The sequence below is a fragment of the Metopolophium dirhodum genome, chromosome 4, assembly GCF_019925205.1.
Source record: "Metopolophium dirhodum isolate CAU chromosome 4, ASM1992520v1, whole genome shotgun sequence".
In the NCBI taxonomy this organism is placed as follows: Eukaryota; Metazoa; Arthropoda; class Insecta; order Hemiptera; family Aphididae; genus Metopolophium; species Metopolophium dirhodum.
Window position 1 is genome coordinate 24458818 of NC_083563.1, and position 16442 is coordinate 24475259.

A 16442-nucleotide genomic window follows, 5' to 3' on the forward strand; every position below is an offset into this window, starting at 1 on the left:
TATTTTGGCCCATTTATACAGTGTGTACTTGCAACTAATTCTATACCTTTGATAAATAAATACAATTTATTTATGGATTATGTATTGTTAATATTTTAGTATAGCGTATTCTATAAAAAAAGTGCTAAAAAGGGAAAGAAAAAAAAGGAGAAATTATCTGACGATGAAGATGAAGATGATAAGAAACTGGATGATTGTGATGAAGAAAAAAAATCTTCAGAATCCGAAATCGACGAAAAGGTTCCTGAAACTGAAACATTTGAACATGACAACACTTTATTAAATGCAGAATCTGGGCAATTTGAAAATCCAAAGTAGACAATTTTATACTTACGCTTTAAAAAATTATAAACTATTATAGCTCATTGACTGAAATTAGATTTTAAATAAGATTTCTCAAACATTAAAAATTTCAATTGTCAATTTATCAAAATATTTATACTTTAAATATATAAAATGTGTTTTAATGCTTCTTAATACTTCTTAAATTGGCATTAAAACTAATAAAATTAAAATAAGAAGAAAGCTAAAAAAAATTTTCGATAACCATTGTTTGTTGGTTTTTATAATTTTAATCAATAGACCATATAATATTGTGTACATATATTTGCTACTTCATAAAAACTATTTTTAAGTTTTGTTTTATGTTAATACTTCTAAAAAAATTAAAAATAAATATGGTCGCAAAAATATGTGAGATTGTGGGTGACCAACAGAATATAAAACAACAATATTGTTGAATCGATATAATAAGATTGTATTTATACTGAATACATTTTAATAATGACACAATAAAGCGTGATTAAAAATTCAACACATTAACACCAATGTCCGATGTTGGAAAACAACTTTTCTTTTCTGATTTCTTCGCACAAACTCATACTAGGGTTGTTATACTAGTTTTTTAAAGCACAACATATATAACTAATAGTATAAAAAATACAATTTTATTTAAACTAATATTTTTTTATACAATTTCATATGAAATCTTAGTGCTAATTTATACATTTTTTAATTAATATAACAATGAAAAGGTTTTTTTAAATAGATATATTATGTATAATACTGTTTTTAAAAAAATGTTTCTAATAATTTTATAAAAACATTTATTGAAAAATAATAATATTCTGATTTTTTTAAATAGATGTTCTGAAGATTCATCTTCAACTGATACAGAATCAAGTAGTCAGCAGTCGCACAGTGGTAATGATTTTGTCATGGTGGAAAAACATGATGCCCAAGACACATAATAATAAGTAACTATCTATAATGTATGTACCTACTTCATGTTAACATTTTAAAGTAATTCTTTGTTGTTATGTTTCTTTTGTTTTTATTTTCCAGATAAAATTAACAAATCCCTTTATTTATGTTTTCCAATAGCTTTTGCTGTGGTATGATTTAAAATTAATATAATAATTTATTATTGTTTTTACTGTTATCTTATTATAACTTATATTCAATAAATTGCATTATTATTATTTTTTATATTTTTTATTTTTTTGCACAAGTTGCTAATTTTCTAATATATTTTCTGTTTCCTCAGTTGTAGTAAATCATTTTTATTTTGTGATTTAATATTAAAAATTATTACAAAGATTAATATAATTATTTTTGTTCCAAAATATAGTGTTTTTATCCCTATTTATTTTATCAAGTACAAACTTATTAATGATGTCCAGATGTGAATGTCACGCTTAAGATAATAAAATATCACACATTCAAGCGTAACTTTTAATGAAACACTTGCTATATAGTCTTAATTGTGTCTGTTTCATTCAGAATTTGAAAACCATAAATATCACTTATATCATGTAATTCTTACACACAACTTGCAATACACTTTTATTATATTGGTGTTTAGTTCTTTATTTCCATTCTAGAAATATGAAATAAGTAGTAACTGATCTGACATTCTATGACTATCGTAATTTAATTAATATATCTAAATTATTGAGTTATTATATAAGTGGCAGCAAACATAAGCATGCACACTACCACACAGTGTAGGCAGTAAAATACTCTGTGGACATTATTTTTAGGTGTATAATAGACATAAGCTTTTAATACATATAAAATGTGTCTTTATATATATCTACTAAATTAACAAAAAATACATCTTCATTGAACAATAAAACTTTAAATTTTGTATTTATTTTGTTTTAGCAATCCTGTTAAAAAATCCTTATTAAAATAAAATTGTAGAAAACCTACCATTTCAACAAGTTATGCGCATGCTTGCATGAAGAATATCACTAATTAAAGTAATTACAGATTTCTTACAAGGTTAGCCATTCCACAAGCAACAAACCCCAGAAAAAAACTATTAAGATGTTGTTAACATATTTAGGAATTTGACACAAAATCGAAGGTACCTTGGTATATTTTAATTAAAATATCATCAAATTTAACACATGCAACTTACTGTTACTGGTACTGACACAAACGGTAAAGTATTAAAAATTACACAACTAGGTAATGAATAACATTATCAGATTTAAATGTTGTTATTATTATTATAAATAAATAATGTGTGAACTTCAATATATAATTATCACCATTCACCTTGTATATGGTATTATTGATGTATTAATTAAGTCTTTCATAAATTGAAAAATTATATTTAAAGTATATTTTATATTACAATTAGTTATATTTCAAAAATTAGAATATTATTTGATATTTAATGTATCTCTTTTTTCAATTTGCCTCATTGCCTTTTTCCTCATTCTTTTGATTTTGGCAGGATTCTTAATCTGAAAAAAATTAAATGTCTTTTATAGTTTATTATATAACAAGACAGAACTCATTCAGCTAATATTTATATAAATATAAATAAAGTTTATCGTTCTATACTGGATAAGATTTCTAACTTTGATTACAGCTACAACTTGTACTGTATGATTCAGTAATTAAATTAAATTATATTTTCTACTAAATAATGTTTGTACTAATTTCTCAATATCATAAAAAAAATTAAATTAAGACCGAACACTAATGACTGGCATATATTATTTTATTTTGATTTTACAATGATGTTTTTTTTTTATTTTATTTTAATTTTGTGTCTGTCATCACCTTTTAGGGCAATAAAAATGCTTAGATTTTCTTCAACAGTATCTTTTCTGATAGGAAAGTGAATCTAGTTGGTACTTAGGAGGTCAAAAGAAAAAAATTGTCCAGTAGTTTTAGAAAAACCATAGAAAAACGGGAATTTTGAGAAAATCAATTTTGGTTTTTTGTGCAACTCTAAAACAAATGAACATAGGTACATGAAATTTTGACTGGATGTTTATATTAGCATTTTCTATACATCATAACATTTTCTAAATATTTTGAGCTGTTTACGGACATTTTCAGTTTCCAAGGCTATTAGTATATTGTTACAAAGGCAGATAAAAAAAAATTAAAAATCCATTGTTACAACATTTTTTTATAAGCATATAAAGTTCAAATATTGAAAAAATATGCAAAAATCACGAAAATCAGCAAATTAATTTGAGTTCGAAGAAATTCATAAAAAAATTTCTTAAAGATTCCTCATAAGTTTGTCTACCTTTATCAAAAAAAAAATGTCTAGAAGAAACTTAAATTAAATTTTTATGAGCGTCTGAAGTTTATATTTTTACAACATTTGATATTTACTCGATTTCTCATGTAACAATTTTCTTATTTTATTGTAATTAAAAAACGAATGACTGTAGTTACTTGAAAATTTTATTGAATGTTTATATTAGCATTTTCTATACACCATATAATTTTGAAAAAAATTGACTCTTTTTAAGCTGTTTACGGACATTGTCAGTTTTCAATTTTTTTAATTTTTTTTCTATTAATATCAATAAAATTTTATTTGTTGGGTAAAAAAGCGTGAAAATTTAATAGAAGGCTCCTGATATATTGTTCTAATAGCAGTTGAAAAAATATTAAAAATACTTAGACACAATTTTTTTTATAAGCATTTAAAGTTTGAATTTCAACAAAATGTATCAAATTTAAAATTTAATAATTATTTTTAGTTAAAAATGTATAAAATGTTCAACTTTTATAGCTAAGGGTTGAACATTTTAAAACAAGGTTCCATGTAAATATGTTATATATAAATTACTTTATTCACAATAATATAACCAAATATACTTAGTAATATCATAGGCTAATATGATATTATATTATTGAATTCAAATTTAACACCATATATTACAGTGACCCACTTGTAACCTACTGTACAGCAGAGCAACACCCTCTTTTTTATTTTACCTCTTTTAATTCAATAAAATAAATTTAAAAATTATTATACTAAACATAGTTCATGGAAAAATATTGAAATACCTAAGTAAGATAAAATGATTATAATTGTTGGAATCCTTTTTTTTTGTAATAAAACAAAATAAGTATCTACTAAAAGTAAACTGTATTTATATATACGTAAGGAATATTTAAAAAAAACTATTATAATATATTACCACTTGAACAATTTCAGATTTTCTTTGATTTTCTGCGCGTCGTTTGATATTTTCACGTCGTCGTTCTTTCCTAGCCTCATTTTCTGCATTTCTTTCATTAATCAAGGCTCTAGATAACTCTCTAGTTTTTTTTATATCTTCTCTTAGTTTTTGTTTACGTTCAAAAGACAACTTTAAACCCTTTGTTTTGTTCATGGACGAAAATCTAAAGCAATAAATATATGTCTATATAGTGTGTACTTAAAACGAAATCATATTACTGATATTTATTCATAAATCATAACTACCTATTGTAAGTTAGCAACCTACTTGGTTTTAGGTGTTTTCCAAAATCGTCCACATTTGGGCATACCACGTACGGATACTTCTTTTTCTGACATTATAAATAAATTATTATGTAGTATAATGTAATTAATTAATACTAAATAGAGACTGGGGGATAGGGTTTACTGATTAATGATTATATTAATATACTATATAATGCGGAGTGTAAAATTAAAGACTAGTCGGACAATACAATGTGTCCATGTGTTCGCCAATCACCAAAATATAATCTGTGGTTACTTGTTATCGTTTCATGGTGAGCGTTTCCAAAGACGATAAAGAAATGGGACGGCTCTGTCTATAGTCCAGTGTTGCCAGGTCAAATGTTCATACATTTTTTTTTATTTTTTTTTAGAATTTTAAAATTGTATTTGGCTTACAAGTTACATCTCGTATGACTATAAATCATAATATTATAGTAAGTATAATGTATAATGTATATAATATATAATAATATTAATATATTATATACAATTAAATATTTATATATTCTTTTTCGTGAAGTATACCTTATTAGTTATTACTTTAGGGTTGAAATTCAAACCAAAGAAGCGTTTTTTACTTAAATTTTAGTACCTAGGTACAATACCTATATTGTTCAATGTTTCAAATTTTAACTTAAACTGTATTCAATGAAGAAGTAAGAACATTATAAATATTTATTGCAAACTTAATATTATTTTAATTAGGTAATTGAAAAAATGCGTTTTAATATCAAGTCTTTTTATTTCAAATAATTTATGGTACCTAGGTAGTTATCTAATAACTTATAAACTATGAACATAATTCAGTTTTGGTATATGTAGGTAGGTGTACCTACCTAACCTACCTAAAAAAAATGTGTCATGTACATACCTATAAAAAATTGATTCGCAGCGAACATATTAAATACAAGCTGCTAGCTGCTATGATTATAATTAAAGTATTTTTTTGTCCCCAAAAGTGCCGGCCGCCGGCGCGTATCCCCTGCACAACCAGAAACTAAAATGTATACCTACCACGGTTCTTACAAAACATAAACTTTTGGTTACATCTTAAAGACTTAAATGTATAGTATAATCTCCTTGCATGACGCATAAACATTTAAACATATTTAATTTGCACTGCTCCAATAGATAAGTGCGTCGAACGATACGTTGGTAAGTTTATTTCACGCAATTTGTATAATAATCTCATCAGTTACAATAATAAAATATACAAAGTGAAAATTGTAATTTTGAAATAAAATAAAATGTCTTCCATGAAATTGTTTTTGTAGAATAGTCTATTGTTGCATAGATCCCTGCATAACCTTTTCCATGAACGCAGGGGCGTGACAAAAAATAGTATGTGTGGCTCGCGCGGGAAGGCCATTTCCCGCCCTTGCCACACAAATACACAATATACTATTCTGGTTTTTAATATAATATATTCTAGCATTCTGTATTAACCATAAAAGATAATATATTATATAACCTAAACTACTACTAATATCTATTATACCTACTAACTATATTACCTAAGGTATTACCTGACGTATTTATACGGACCCTAACCCAGCCTATGCACATTATATATCCATGTATAAGCATGCCTGTGGCAATCAAATTTTAAGTAGGTATATATTAATTAAATTTAAAAAAGCGTATCCCTACCTAATAATTATACATAAGTACCTATAGGTAAAAAAATGAATAATAATGCTATCATACGCTAGGTAGGTACGTGGTAAGATAGGTGTAATAAATAAATAATTATACTAGTATTATACATATTACTTAATACTTAAGAGGATGTCAGCGCACAATTAATTAATTTCTCTCTCTGGCCCACGTGCAGTTATGAGTATTTTAAAATTGTAAATTTTTTATACATCTTAAAATACTCATAACTCGCTTTAAAATTAAAATATACTAAAAATCCCAAGAGGTTGCCTAGATAATAATCTTACCTTTAGATTTTATAAGAGGTCAATTCACTCTAAATTTTAAATTAACGGAGCTACACGTGTTTTGCTGAGCATAAAATTTATGTTACGCACTTGTAAGACGGAGACAACACATGCGGGTATAACGTCCTCTTAATGCGTTTTGTCTATTTGATCATAGGCACAATTTGGATAACTGATTTGGGGGGGGCTAAATTTATAAAATCAATACAGACCCGCAGGGGCTCCGCTCCCGCACCCCCTCACCACTTATTATAATTTTTACGGTAATAATATATTACAAAAACATTTAGTTTGGTACTCAACAGTAAAAATAAAATACTTGATAAATGAAATACAATAATATACACCTCAAGTACTCAACAACTCAATGCTGATTAATTATTTATTTGTAATTAAAAATATAATAATAAAGTTACGCAGTGTTAAATCTTATAATTTTAAACAGTGATTAGATATATAGAGAATTTATTTAATATTCTTAAATTTAAAACTACCAGAAATATATTTTTCTATATATATCACAGAAGCATTTGAAAATCTATATCTTGATGCATAGATGTGCGTACCAATTTTTTATCTTCCTCATAGCTGAAAAAGACCCCTTATTTTTCCCTTTATTTTTCCCTATATTCATATCATTAAAACTAACATTAATAACAACAATTGATTATATATTCTATAAATTTATATTCATTATTACTTATTACTTATCACCAGGACTCGGCTTTATGTGCTAAAAAACAATGAAATGTGTGCATAGTGCATACGTATGAACTAAAAAAACGCAAATACGCAGTATAATATGCATATATAATTTTATAAAAAAATATGTATTTTAAGGTATAATAATTATATAAAAAAAATATTTTTGAATCATAAATATTTTATTTATATTTTTTTTTTTTTTTGATGATTTGGAGCTGTTATACTAAATCTATTCCCAGAATCTAATTTAAAAAAAATTGAATTTATCGCATACAGCGATTATTAAATAATATTAGGTATTAATTAGTATTCATCCAACATATTTACAACATCACACATTTTTTCATAGTATTTACAATAGTAAAGTACTGCATTAATGCAGGTACCCCAACGAGTTATGATTAGTTCTGGAAGTAAAGGGATCTCCGGTGCGTAATTTTTGAAAATTTTTATACGTGATGGTGCTTTTTTAAATATTTTTTTTATGTTGGCTATGATTTTATGAACAGTACCAAACTGATTTCGTACTTCTTCCGAAACTCTATGGAGGCCATGAGCAGCACATGTACCATTTTAGAGTAGAATGCGTTCAAATAGATTTCCACACTTTATATTATACGGTACTATTTATTTATAAATCATTGAATTTACAATATTCAATTATTAAAAACTTGTTTATTTTTGTTGATTTTTAAAACGCTTTAACATAAAATGCATTTATATACCTACTCGAAATCTTTAAATATACAAAATCATATAAATTTAGTAAAATATGCAAAAATATGCAACATAAATTGTTGTATTTCAATAGTAGGGTTCATAAAACGAATTTGTATCGAATCAGATTTGAAATATGCAGCTTCCTGAGAAAGATGCAAATGCATAAAGTTCCGAGCCCTGCTTATTAGACAACATACGTAGGTGTTAACAAAATATCAGGAGCCTTGCATTAATTTTTCACGCTATTTTACCCAACAAATAAAATTTTCTAGATATTTATAGAAAAAAAAAACTAAAAAAATTGAAAATTGACAATGTTTGTAAACAACTCAAAAAGAGTCAAATTATTTTCAAAATTATATGGTGTATAGAAAATGCTAATATAAACATTCAGTAAAATTTTCAAGTATCTACAGTCATTTGTTTTTTAATTACAACAAAATAAGAAAATCGTTACATGAGAAATCAAATGAATATCAAATGTTATAAAAATATGAATTTTAAATGCTCATAAAAAATTAATTTGACATTCCTGTAGACATTTTTTTTTTTGATGAAGGTAGATTAACTTATGAGTAATCTTTAATTTCTTTTTTAAATCGATGATTTATGAATTTCTAACTCAAATTAATTTATTGATTTTCGTGATTTTTCCATATTATTTGATTTGCTTGTAGAAATTTTTTTTTTTATAAATAATATACCTTATGAATAATCTTGTATGACATTTCAAATCTTAAGTTTAAAAAGAAACATTTTTATGTATTCTCAATTTAAAATAATTTGCTAATTTTTGTGATTTTCCGTATTTTGTCAAGATTTGAACATTAAATGCTTATAAAAAAAAACTGTGACTAAGGATTTTTAATAGTTTTCAAATGTCATTGTAACAATATAGTAGGAGTTTTTTATTAAATTTTCAAGCTTTTTTACCCAACAAATAAAGTTTTATTGACATTCATAAAAAAAAAGGTGGATAAGTGGATGTCGCTCTGCTGTACAGTAGGTTACAAGTGGGTCACTGTAATGGATGGTGTTAAATTTGAATTTAATGATATAATATCATTGTATAAGAAAAACGATTCTGAGCGAAAACGGTCAGTCAGCCTATGATTTTACCAAGTATATTTGATGATATTATTGTGAATAAAGTAATTTATATATAACCTATTTACTCGGAGCCTTGTTTTAAATTTTCAATCTTTAGCCATAAAAGTTAAACATTTTATACATTTTTAACCACAAAATAATTAATAAATTATAAATTTGATAAATGTTTATAAAAAGAAATTGTGCCTATGTATTTTTAATATTTTTCAACTGCTATTAGAACGATATATCAGGAGCCTTATATTAAATTTTCACGCTTTTTTACCCAACAAATAAAAATTTATTGATATTTATAGAAAAAAAAAACTAAAAAAATTGAAAACTGACAATGTCCGTAAACAGCTCAAAAAGAGTCAAAATATTTTCAACATTTTATGGTGTATAGAAAATGCTAATATGAACATTCAGTGAAATTTTCAAGTATCTACAGTCATTTGTTTTTTAATTACAATAAAATAAGAAAATTGTTACATGAGAAATCGAGTAAATATCAAATGTTGTAAAAATATAAATTTCAGACGCTCATAAAAATTTAATTTAAGTTTCTTCTAGACATTTTTTTTTTTGATAAAGGTAGACAAACTTATGAGTAATCTTATATTACATTTTTAAATCTTAGATTTAAAAAGAAAAATTTTTATGAATTCTCAACTCAAAATAATTTGCTATTTTTCGTGATTTTTCCGTATTTTGTCAAAGTTTGAACTTTAAATACTTATAATTAAAAACTGTGACTAAGGATTTTTAATTTTTTTCATCTGCCTTTGAAACAATAACCTAGGAGCCTTCTATTAAATTTTCAAGCTTTTTTAATCAACAGATAAAATTTTATTGATATTTATAGAAAAAAAAACTAAAAAAATTGAAAACTGACAATGGCCGTAAACAGCTCAAAAAGAGTCAAAATATTTGGAAACTGTTATGGTGTATAGAAAATGCTAATATAAACATTCAGTCAGAATTTCATGTCCCTACGGTCATTTGTTTTAGAGTTACACCAAAAACCAAAATCGATTTTCTCGAAAACAGATTTTGCGTAAAAATTCCCGTTTTTCCTTAATTTTTCTTTTGTTTTTCACGTCGCTTGTGAAAACTACTGGGAAATTTTTACTTTTGACCCCCTCAAAGTACCAACTAGATTCACTTTCCTATCAGAAAAGTTACTATTGAAGAAAATCCAAGCACTTTTACTGTCCTAAAAGGTGATGACAGGCACAAAAATAAAAAAAAAAATAAAAAAAAAAAATAAAAAAAAAAACACACATCATTGTAGAATCAATACATTCATCGCTTCGCTCAGAATCTAAAAGACTAATAAAATTGGAAACCGAAAATGTTCCAAAGCAGTTCAAAACAAATCAAAATATTTTTAAAATTTTATCGTGTATAGAAAATGCTAATATAAATGACCAGTGAAGATTTTATGTCTATACGTTCACTTGTTTTAGAGTTACACTAAAAACCAAAATCGATTTTGTGGAAAACCGATTTTGCGTAAAAATTCCTGTTTTCCCCTCATTTTTATGTTTTTTTTCCCGGCGCTTTTGAAAACTTTGGAATTTTAAAATTTGACCTCCTAAACGCACCAACTAGATTCACTTTCCCATCGAACAAGATACTGTTGAAGAAAATCGAAGCAGCTTTACTGCACCTAACCGTAATGACAGACACAAAAATAAAAAAATAAAAGCACACTTCATTGAAAAGTCAATACATTCATCGTTCCACTCAGAATCTAAAACATAATTGACCATTTGTTAATTATTATTTATTTTTGTTATATGTAAATAATATAAGCATACATTATAGCCTTAAATAGCCGTAGGTCATGTAAAACCGTGGACACTTATTATAAATAAGTAGGTAGGTATGTATTAGGTATTTGTTTTTCTTAATATTGATATTGTTTCGTCAGAACATTTGTATATATATTTTATATTAATTCAAAGTTCAATGAGTGGTCGTCTTATGACTGTTATCATATACCTAACATATATAGTAGATAATACATATTATATGTATATTATTATTTATTATAGGATTGTAGTATTTTAGGCTATATAGCAATAATTGGGTTGTACCACAGACTACAATATTGAACTATGACTTTAGTCTGTGATTGTACCTTGTAGTTTGTACACCATTGTTGTACCTAAGTATGTACATGGATTGCTATTGTTCAACTGTAAACAGTGTACAATCTTAGTAGTTTTCGGTCTCACAATACTCTGTTCGAAACTTTCAAAAGAGAATATTATACTTATTATTTATTATGCAATATTTTCCACTTCCACAGGTCTCATAATGTGTCGTCATGTGTGAGATGCGTGCCGTCGGACAAAACCGGTCGCTGACTGCTATATGCCTATATAATATTTACTTATCACTTTTGGAACAGAGTATATTAGCACAAAACAATATTAGTGATTAGTCAGTTATTGAAGTGTATAGGTAGTGCAGAGATATTGAAACATTTTCATTCCACGGCTTCTCCATCTCTTCACAACATTTTGACGGCTCTCAAATTAGTAAGGACATAGACAAAAAATATATTTTAATGTTTAATCATTTATGATAATAATATTAGGTATATAATAATTATAATATATTATAAATACTACTAACTAGAATACCTTCCTACATCAGTTATATAGTCATGAAGAAACCAGAATTATTTTTGCACCATAATTTTAAAAACGTTGATTTTCCTAGATAACAAAAAAAAATTTATTATAAGCATGGTAAACTATGTGCGTTGTACCTGTGCGTAAAATACCGAAAATCGTGAACTTCGTTAGGCCATACCATAAAAACTAATGATTTCCATTTTCCTCCAATTGATGTTTGCACCATCGTTCTTAACTGTTTGTAATATACTAATATAATTAGGTTTCCGAAAAAAAATGGGAAAATTCGAGTGAGCTCTAAACTAGATTTATAACGCTAAATTTAACAAATATTAGTTTGACCCCCCCCCCCCCCCTAAATCCAAAATTCCTGAACACGTTTCTGTAATCATATAATATGCATTACGATATTCCAACTTATGGTTATATAATAATATATCATTATTATAATTCATCTATATTTTCAGTTTAACGTTGATATCGATGTCACCTGCAGCTGAGGGTAAAATGATTTACGAAGATTTAAAATCAAAAGTAAATATACAACGGAATACATCTCGCTAACGTTGTACAATTTATTTTTTTATTAAAGTAGTATAAATTAATGGAGTTTATAAATATATTTTTTTTACAGTTTGATCAAAACGGTTACGTTGTAATAAAAAATTTTCTGAACGAAAATGAGACAGTGGAGCTTAAGGATGCAGGAGAAAAACTCACCGAGAATGTACCGGCTGGCGTTAAAACCGTGTTTGCTACCAATCAAACGAAACAAGTAATAGACCCCCCCCCCTCATTATCCAATTAAATTCATACATTTTTAAATTCGTTTACAAATATTTTGATAACAAAAAAAAATAACATTCATTTCCAAATAGTTACCTATTTGTTTTATCATGAGCCATGATTCACGAGTATGGAATTCCACAAGTCACCATGCCTTAAAACGAGCCTGCAGGTTTTGATGCGGCTGTATTAAACACTCTTCTGATCGTTGGGTTTTTAATACTTATATAATACTTTGTGTATTTAATTTATTTATTATGGTTCATTACAATATTTAAATACAATACAATATAGGTACATACCTACCTAACATTTAATACACATAGGCTGTGGGACCCACGGCGTGGCAGACTTCATTATCACTATTAATCAATAATTAACATAAAACGCAATACAAAAAAAGATGGGCAAGTGGGTGTCACTCTGCTGTACTGTAGGTTACAAGTGGGTCATAATTTTTTTGATAAAGGTAGACAAACTTATGAGGAATCTTGTATTATATATTCACAATCTTAGATTTAAAAAGAAAAATTTTTATGAATTCTTAACTCAAAATAATTTGCTCATTTTCGTTATTTTTCCGTATTTTGTCAAGGTTTGAATGCTTATTAAAAAAAACTGTAACTAAGGATTTTTAATATTTTTCAAACGCCATCGTAACAATATATGACATATTCAATTTTCAAGATTTTTAGCTAACAAATAAAATATTATTGACATTCATAGAAAAAAAAAACATTCTCCAATGTGTAAATAAAATACATAGATATTTGTAATTAATAGACATAAGTGTGCTCTACCTCTACCGGACTCGCTATGAACGTTATAAATACTACACGACTGCTTGTCAACGAACGAACAAAAAACGTTCACGTTTGTATCTAATAAGATCTTAATTCAAGTTCAATTTTGTTTCTTGGAAATTTAACTCGTTCATGCCCAGTTGACACAAAATTAACGCGTCTATATGAATTTATATCTTTCTCATCATTGTCACTAGGAACCCAGCCAGGGGCGGCTACAGGGGGGCTAGGGGGCCTCCTTCACGCTGTATTTCTAAATAATTGTATACTGAAAAACAACATTACAAAAAAAATCATCAACATTTTCTGAAAATTACGACTTGCTCTCCCCCCCCCCCCCACGGGTACCCTGCGCATATATCCTGCATATTCCGTGTGTGCATCCTCATCAGTATATGCACGCAATGAGTTATGATAAATGATAATACCTATTACTAATATTATTAATACACAGGTGGCCGACGATTACTTGATAGATAGTGCCGACAAAATATCATTATTTTACGAAAAAGCTGCGCTGGACAACGACGGACAACTGCTGGTCGACGCCTCGTTGGCGCTAAACAAAGTCGGCCATGCCTTACACAGGTTGCACCCGACGTTCGAGGCGTGCACGTACAGCGATAAGGTGACAAACGTCTGCCGAGCTCTGGGCCTAGTGAAGCCGGTAGTGCCGCAGAGCATGTACATCTACAAAAACCCCGGTGTCGGTGGCGAAGGTCAGTTTATAAAGTATAATAACAATGAGTATATAGGTAGATAATTTCCCAATCAAAATTCAAAATAATTCCACGAGATTGTTTGAAATTTAGTTACAACTTAGCAAGGCCGTATCTGAGGGGGGGTCCACTGGGACTATTTTTGATTCCGATAATATAGTTAACAATATTACTAAACATTACAGGAATAAATGTTATCGCTGTATTAGCTGAAAGAAAAGAGTTCGGTTTAAAAATAAAATTTAATAAAAATTAATTATGATTTATGACTTATAAGTTATAACTTTATAGCCATATAGGTGAGATGATTGTACATTTGTACATAATACTAATATAGGTATATGGTTGTAAAATATATACATAACAATTGAATCATATGAATTGAATATGGTTAAAAAAATTATAAAAAAAGTAACGTTATTTGTAACGCACTACTTTATTAATGAAAAAGTAATGTAACGTGATAAAAATAATTTTAGGTAACGCAAATGTAATTTAAATAAAAATATTTGAAGTAATGAGTAACGTAATTTCATTACTTTTTAAAAGTAATTTACCCAATACTGGCGTTAAGTTAAGTTAGGTTTATGAGTATAATCTTTAAATTACAAATCCAATTGCTTATATCTATTTTATTTATGGATAATGCATATTGGGAAAAAATGTATGTACCTATAAAAAAAAGGGGTTAGGTTATATTATACTAACTATACTCGTATTATTAAATATTTAAATTAAGTTAACTTTATATTCGTTACAACATTATTTCAAAAATCGTTATACAAATTATACAAGTATACAACATAACGTAGAATTCGTAAAAAAATCAAACATATTTGGAGCCGGTCGACCCCCCCCCCCCCTTAAGTTGCACCACTAAACATTTACGTATAGGTAAAAATGTATATATACATATAACTCCTATATATTATTTTCAAATATATCTATCTAGTCATCTCGCATCAAGACTCCACATTCCTCTTCACGGAACCAGATTCATTGGTCGGATTTTGGATAGCCTTGGATGATGCCACGCTGGAGAACGGTTGTTTGTGGGTGATACCGGGTTCGCACAAGACCGACATACACAAACGTCTTATTCGTAACCCAGACAAATCTAGTGCAATAAGTAAAACAATTTTCCAGGGAACATATCCAGAATATGAACAGTCGTTGTACGTACCGTTAGCCGTTGAGAAATGTAAACTTTATATTCTACTTATATAATATAAGGATTTTAAAACTAATACATTCATAAAATAAATGGATTTAATTTGCAGCCAGCCTCGTTTTAATACACGGAAAAGTGGTACACAAAAGTGAACAGAACAAGTCACAGTATTCGCGACATGCATACACGTTCCATGTATTTGATGAAGGAATTAGCCAATATTCTGAACAGAATTGGTTACAGTCTAAAGTTGGATTCAAACCACTTTATATTGTATAAAAATTATAAACAGAAGTACATTAATTTTACACGACAAATGTAGATACATTTTTATTATGAACACCTATTTAGATAATATAACCACAATGCGCTAACCAAGGACGAAGACTAGAAAAAAATAACGTGAATCTATTATTAAGGGGCTTCACCACCACATCTTTTTTTGTCAAAAACTACTGTTTATAATTCCAACGGGCAACGATACGTGTCGACAATTATCACGATTTTCATTTTGAAAAAATATTCGGATTGTCTGCAATAGGGAACGATCGAGCCACATTTTTAATTTTTGTAATTTAAATTGCAATAAATATTGTAAAATATTCAAAAAAATTCAGAATTTCCAACTTAAATATTTAATTAACTAAATACAATTTTAAAATGCGCTCAATCGATCCCTCGTACATGTTGTGGAAAAAAATTAATATTTTTTCAGAATGCAAATCGAGGTAATAGTTGCGACGTATTTTTGAATTAGAATCGTATGTTGGAGTGAAAAATAAACATTTTTTCATGATCGCAATATTACATACTGACATGTGCGTGTGAGTGCGTACGAGAGCTCTCCACTACGGCGCTACAATTGACCCGCATGGACGCCACACACAAATAATCATTTACGATTAACACATAGATCTCGGGTGGCGACGACGAGATTGGAAATTGCCTAAATGATTCTTCTTAAATCAATGCTATAGCGAGGCTCCTTAACAGATCAAATATTACAACTAATAAAAAAAAGTTTTGACATGTATCATCGGAATTAGAAACAGTAGTTTTCGACAAAAAAAAGACGTGATAGTGA

At 27.5% G+C, this 16442-nt stretch overlaps 2 protein-coding genes across 3 annotated transcripts; one reads left to right on the plus strand and one right to left on the minus strand.

Annotated features, from left to right (window-relative positions):
• Positions 1 to 2605: 2605 nt before the first annotated feature.
• On the minus strand, positions 2606 to 5014 carry LOC132943714 (coiled-coil domain-containing protein 86). The gene is made up of 3 exons (XM_061012775.1): positions 4773 to 5014; positions 4464 to 4668; positions 2606 to 2756 (listed from the first exon to the last, which is right to left on the minus strand). The coding sequence occupies exons 1-3, from the start codon at positions 4841 to 4843 to the stop codon at positions 2673 to 2675; spliced, it is 360 nt and encodes a 119-aa protein (XP_060868758.1). The 5' UTR covers positions 4844 to 5014; the 3' UTR covers positions 2606 to 2672.
• A 6382-nt stretch (positions 5015 to 11396) lies between these two features.
• Positions 11397 to 15675, plus strand: LOC132943713 (phytanoyl-CoA dioxygenase domain-containing protein 1 homolog). 2 transcript variants are annotated; one of them, XM_061012773.1, is made up of 6 exons: positions 11397 to 11780; positions 12347 to 12413; positions 12514 to 12654; positions 13923 to 14187; positions 15140 to 15388; positions 15468 to 15675. In XM_061012773.1, exons 2-6 carry the CDS (start codon positions 12363 to 12365, stop codon positions 15635 to 15637), a joined length of 876 nt encoding a protein of 291 aa, XP_060868756.1. In that variant the 5' UTR covers positions 11397 to 11780; positions 12347 to 12362; the 3' UTR covers positions 15638 to 15675. The 2 variants fall into 2 exon arrangements, with proteins under 2 accessions (XP_060868756.1, XP_060868757.1); XM_061012774.1 differs by having other exon boundaries at positions 15140 to 15362.
• The last annotated feature ends 767 nt before the right edge of the window (positions 15676 to 16442 follow it).

What these genes read in the sequence shown, in the direction of transcription:
- LOC132943714 (XM_061012775.1), bottom strand. Translation starts at nt 4,843, where the DNA reads ATGTCAGAAAAAGAAGTATCCGTACGTGGTATGCCCAAATGTGGACGA. An exon ending in TGGAAAACACCTAAAACCAA is followed by an intron (nt 4,669 to 4,772) that starts GTAGGTTGCTAA and finishes TTATTGCTTTAG; the next exon opens with ATTTTCGTCCATGAACAAAA. An exon ending in AATCTGAAATTGTTCAAGTG is followed by an intron (nt 2,757 to 4,463) that starts GTAATATATTAT and finishes AATTTTTTTCAG; the next exon opens with ATTAAGAATCCTGCCAAAAT.
- LOC132943713 (XM_061012773.1), top strand. Translation starts at nt 12,363, where the DNA reads ATGTCACCTGCAGCTGAGGGTAAAATGATTTACGAAGATTTAAAATCA. An exon ending in ACGAAGATTTAAAATCAAAA is followed by an intron (nt 12,414 to 12,513) that starts GTAAATATACAA and finishes TTTTTTTTACAG; the next exon opens with TTTGATCAAAACGGTTACGT. An exon ending in CTACCAATCAAACGAAACAA is followed by an intron (nt 12,655 to 13,922) that starts GTAATAGACCCC and finishes ATTAATACACAG; the next exon opens with GTGGCCGACGATTACTTGAT.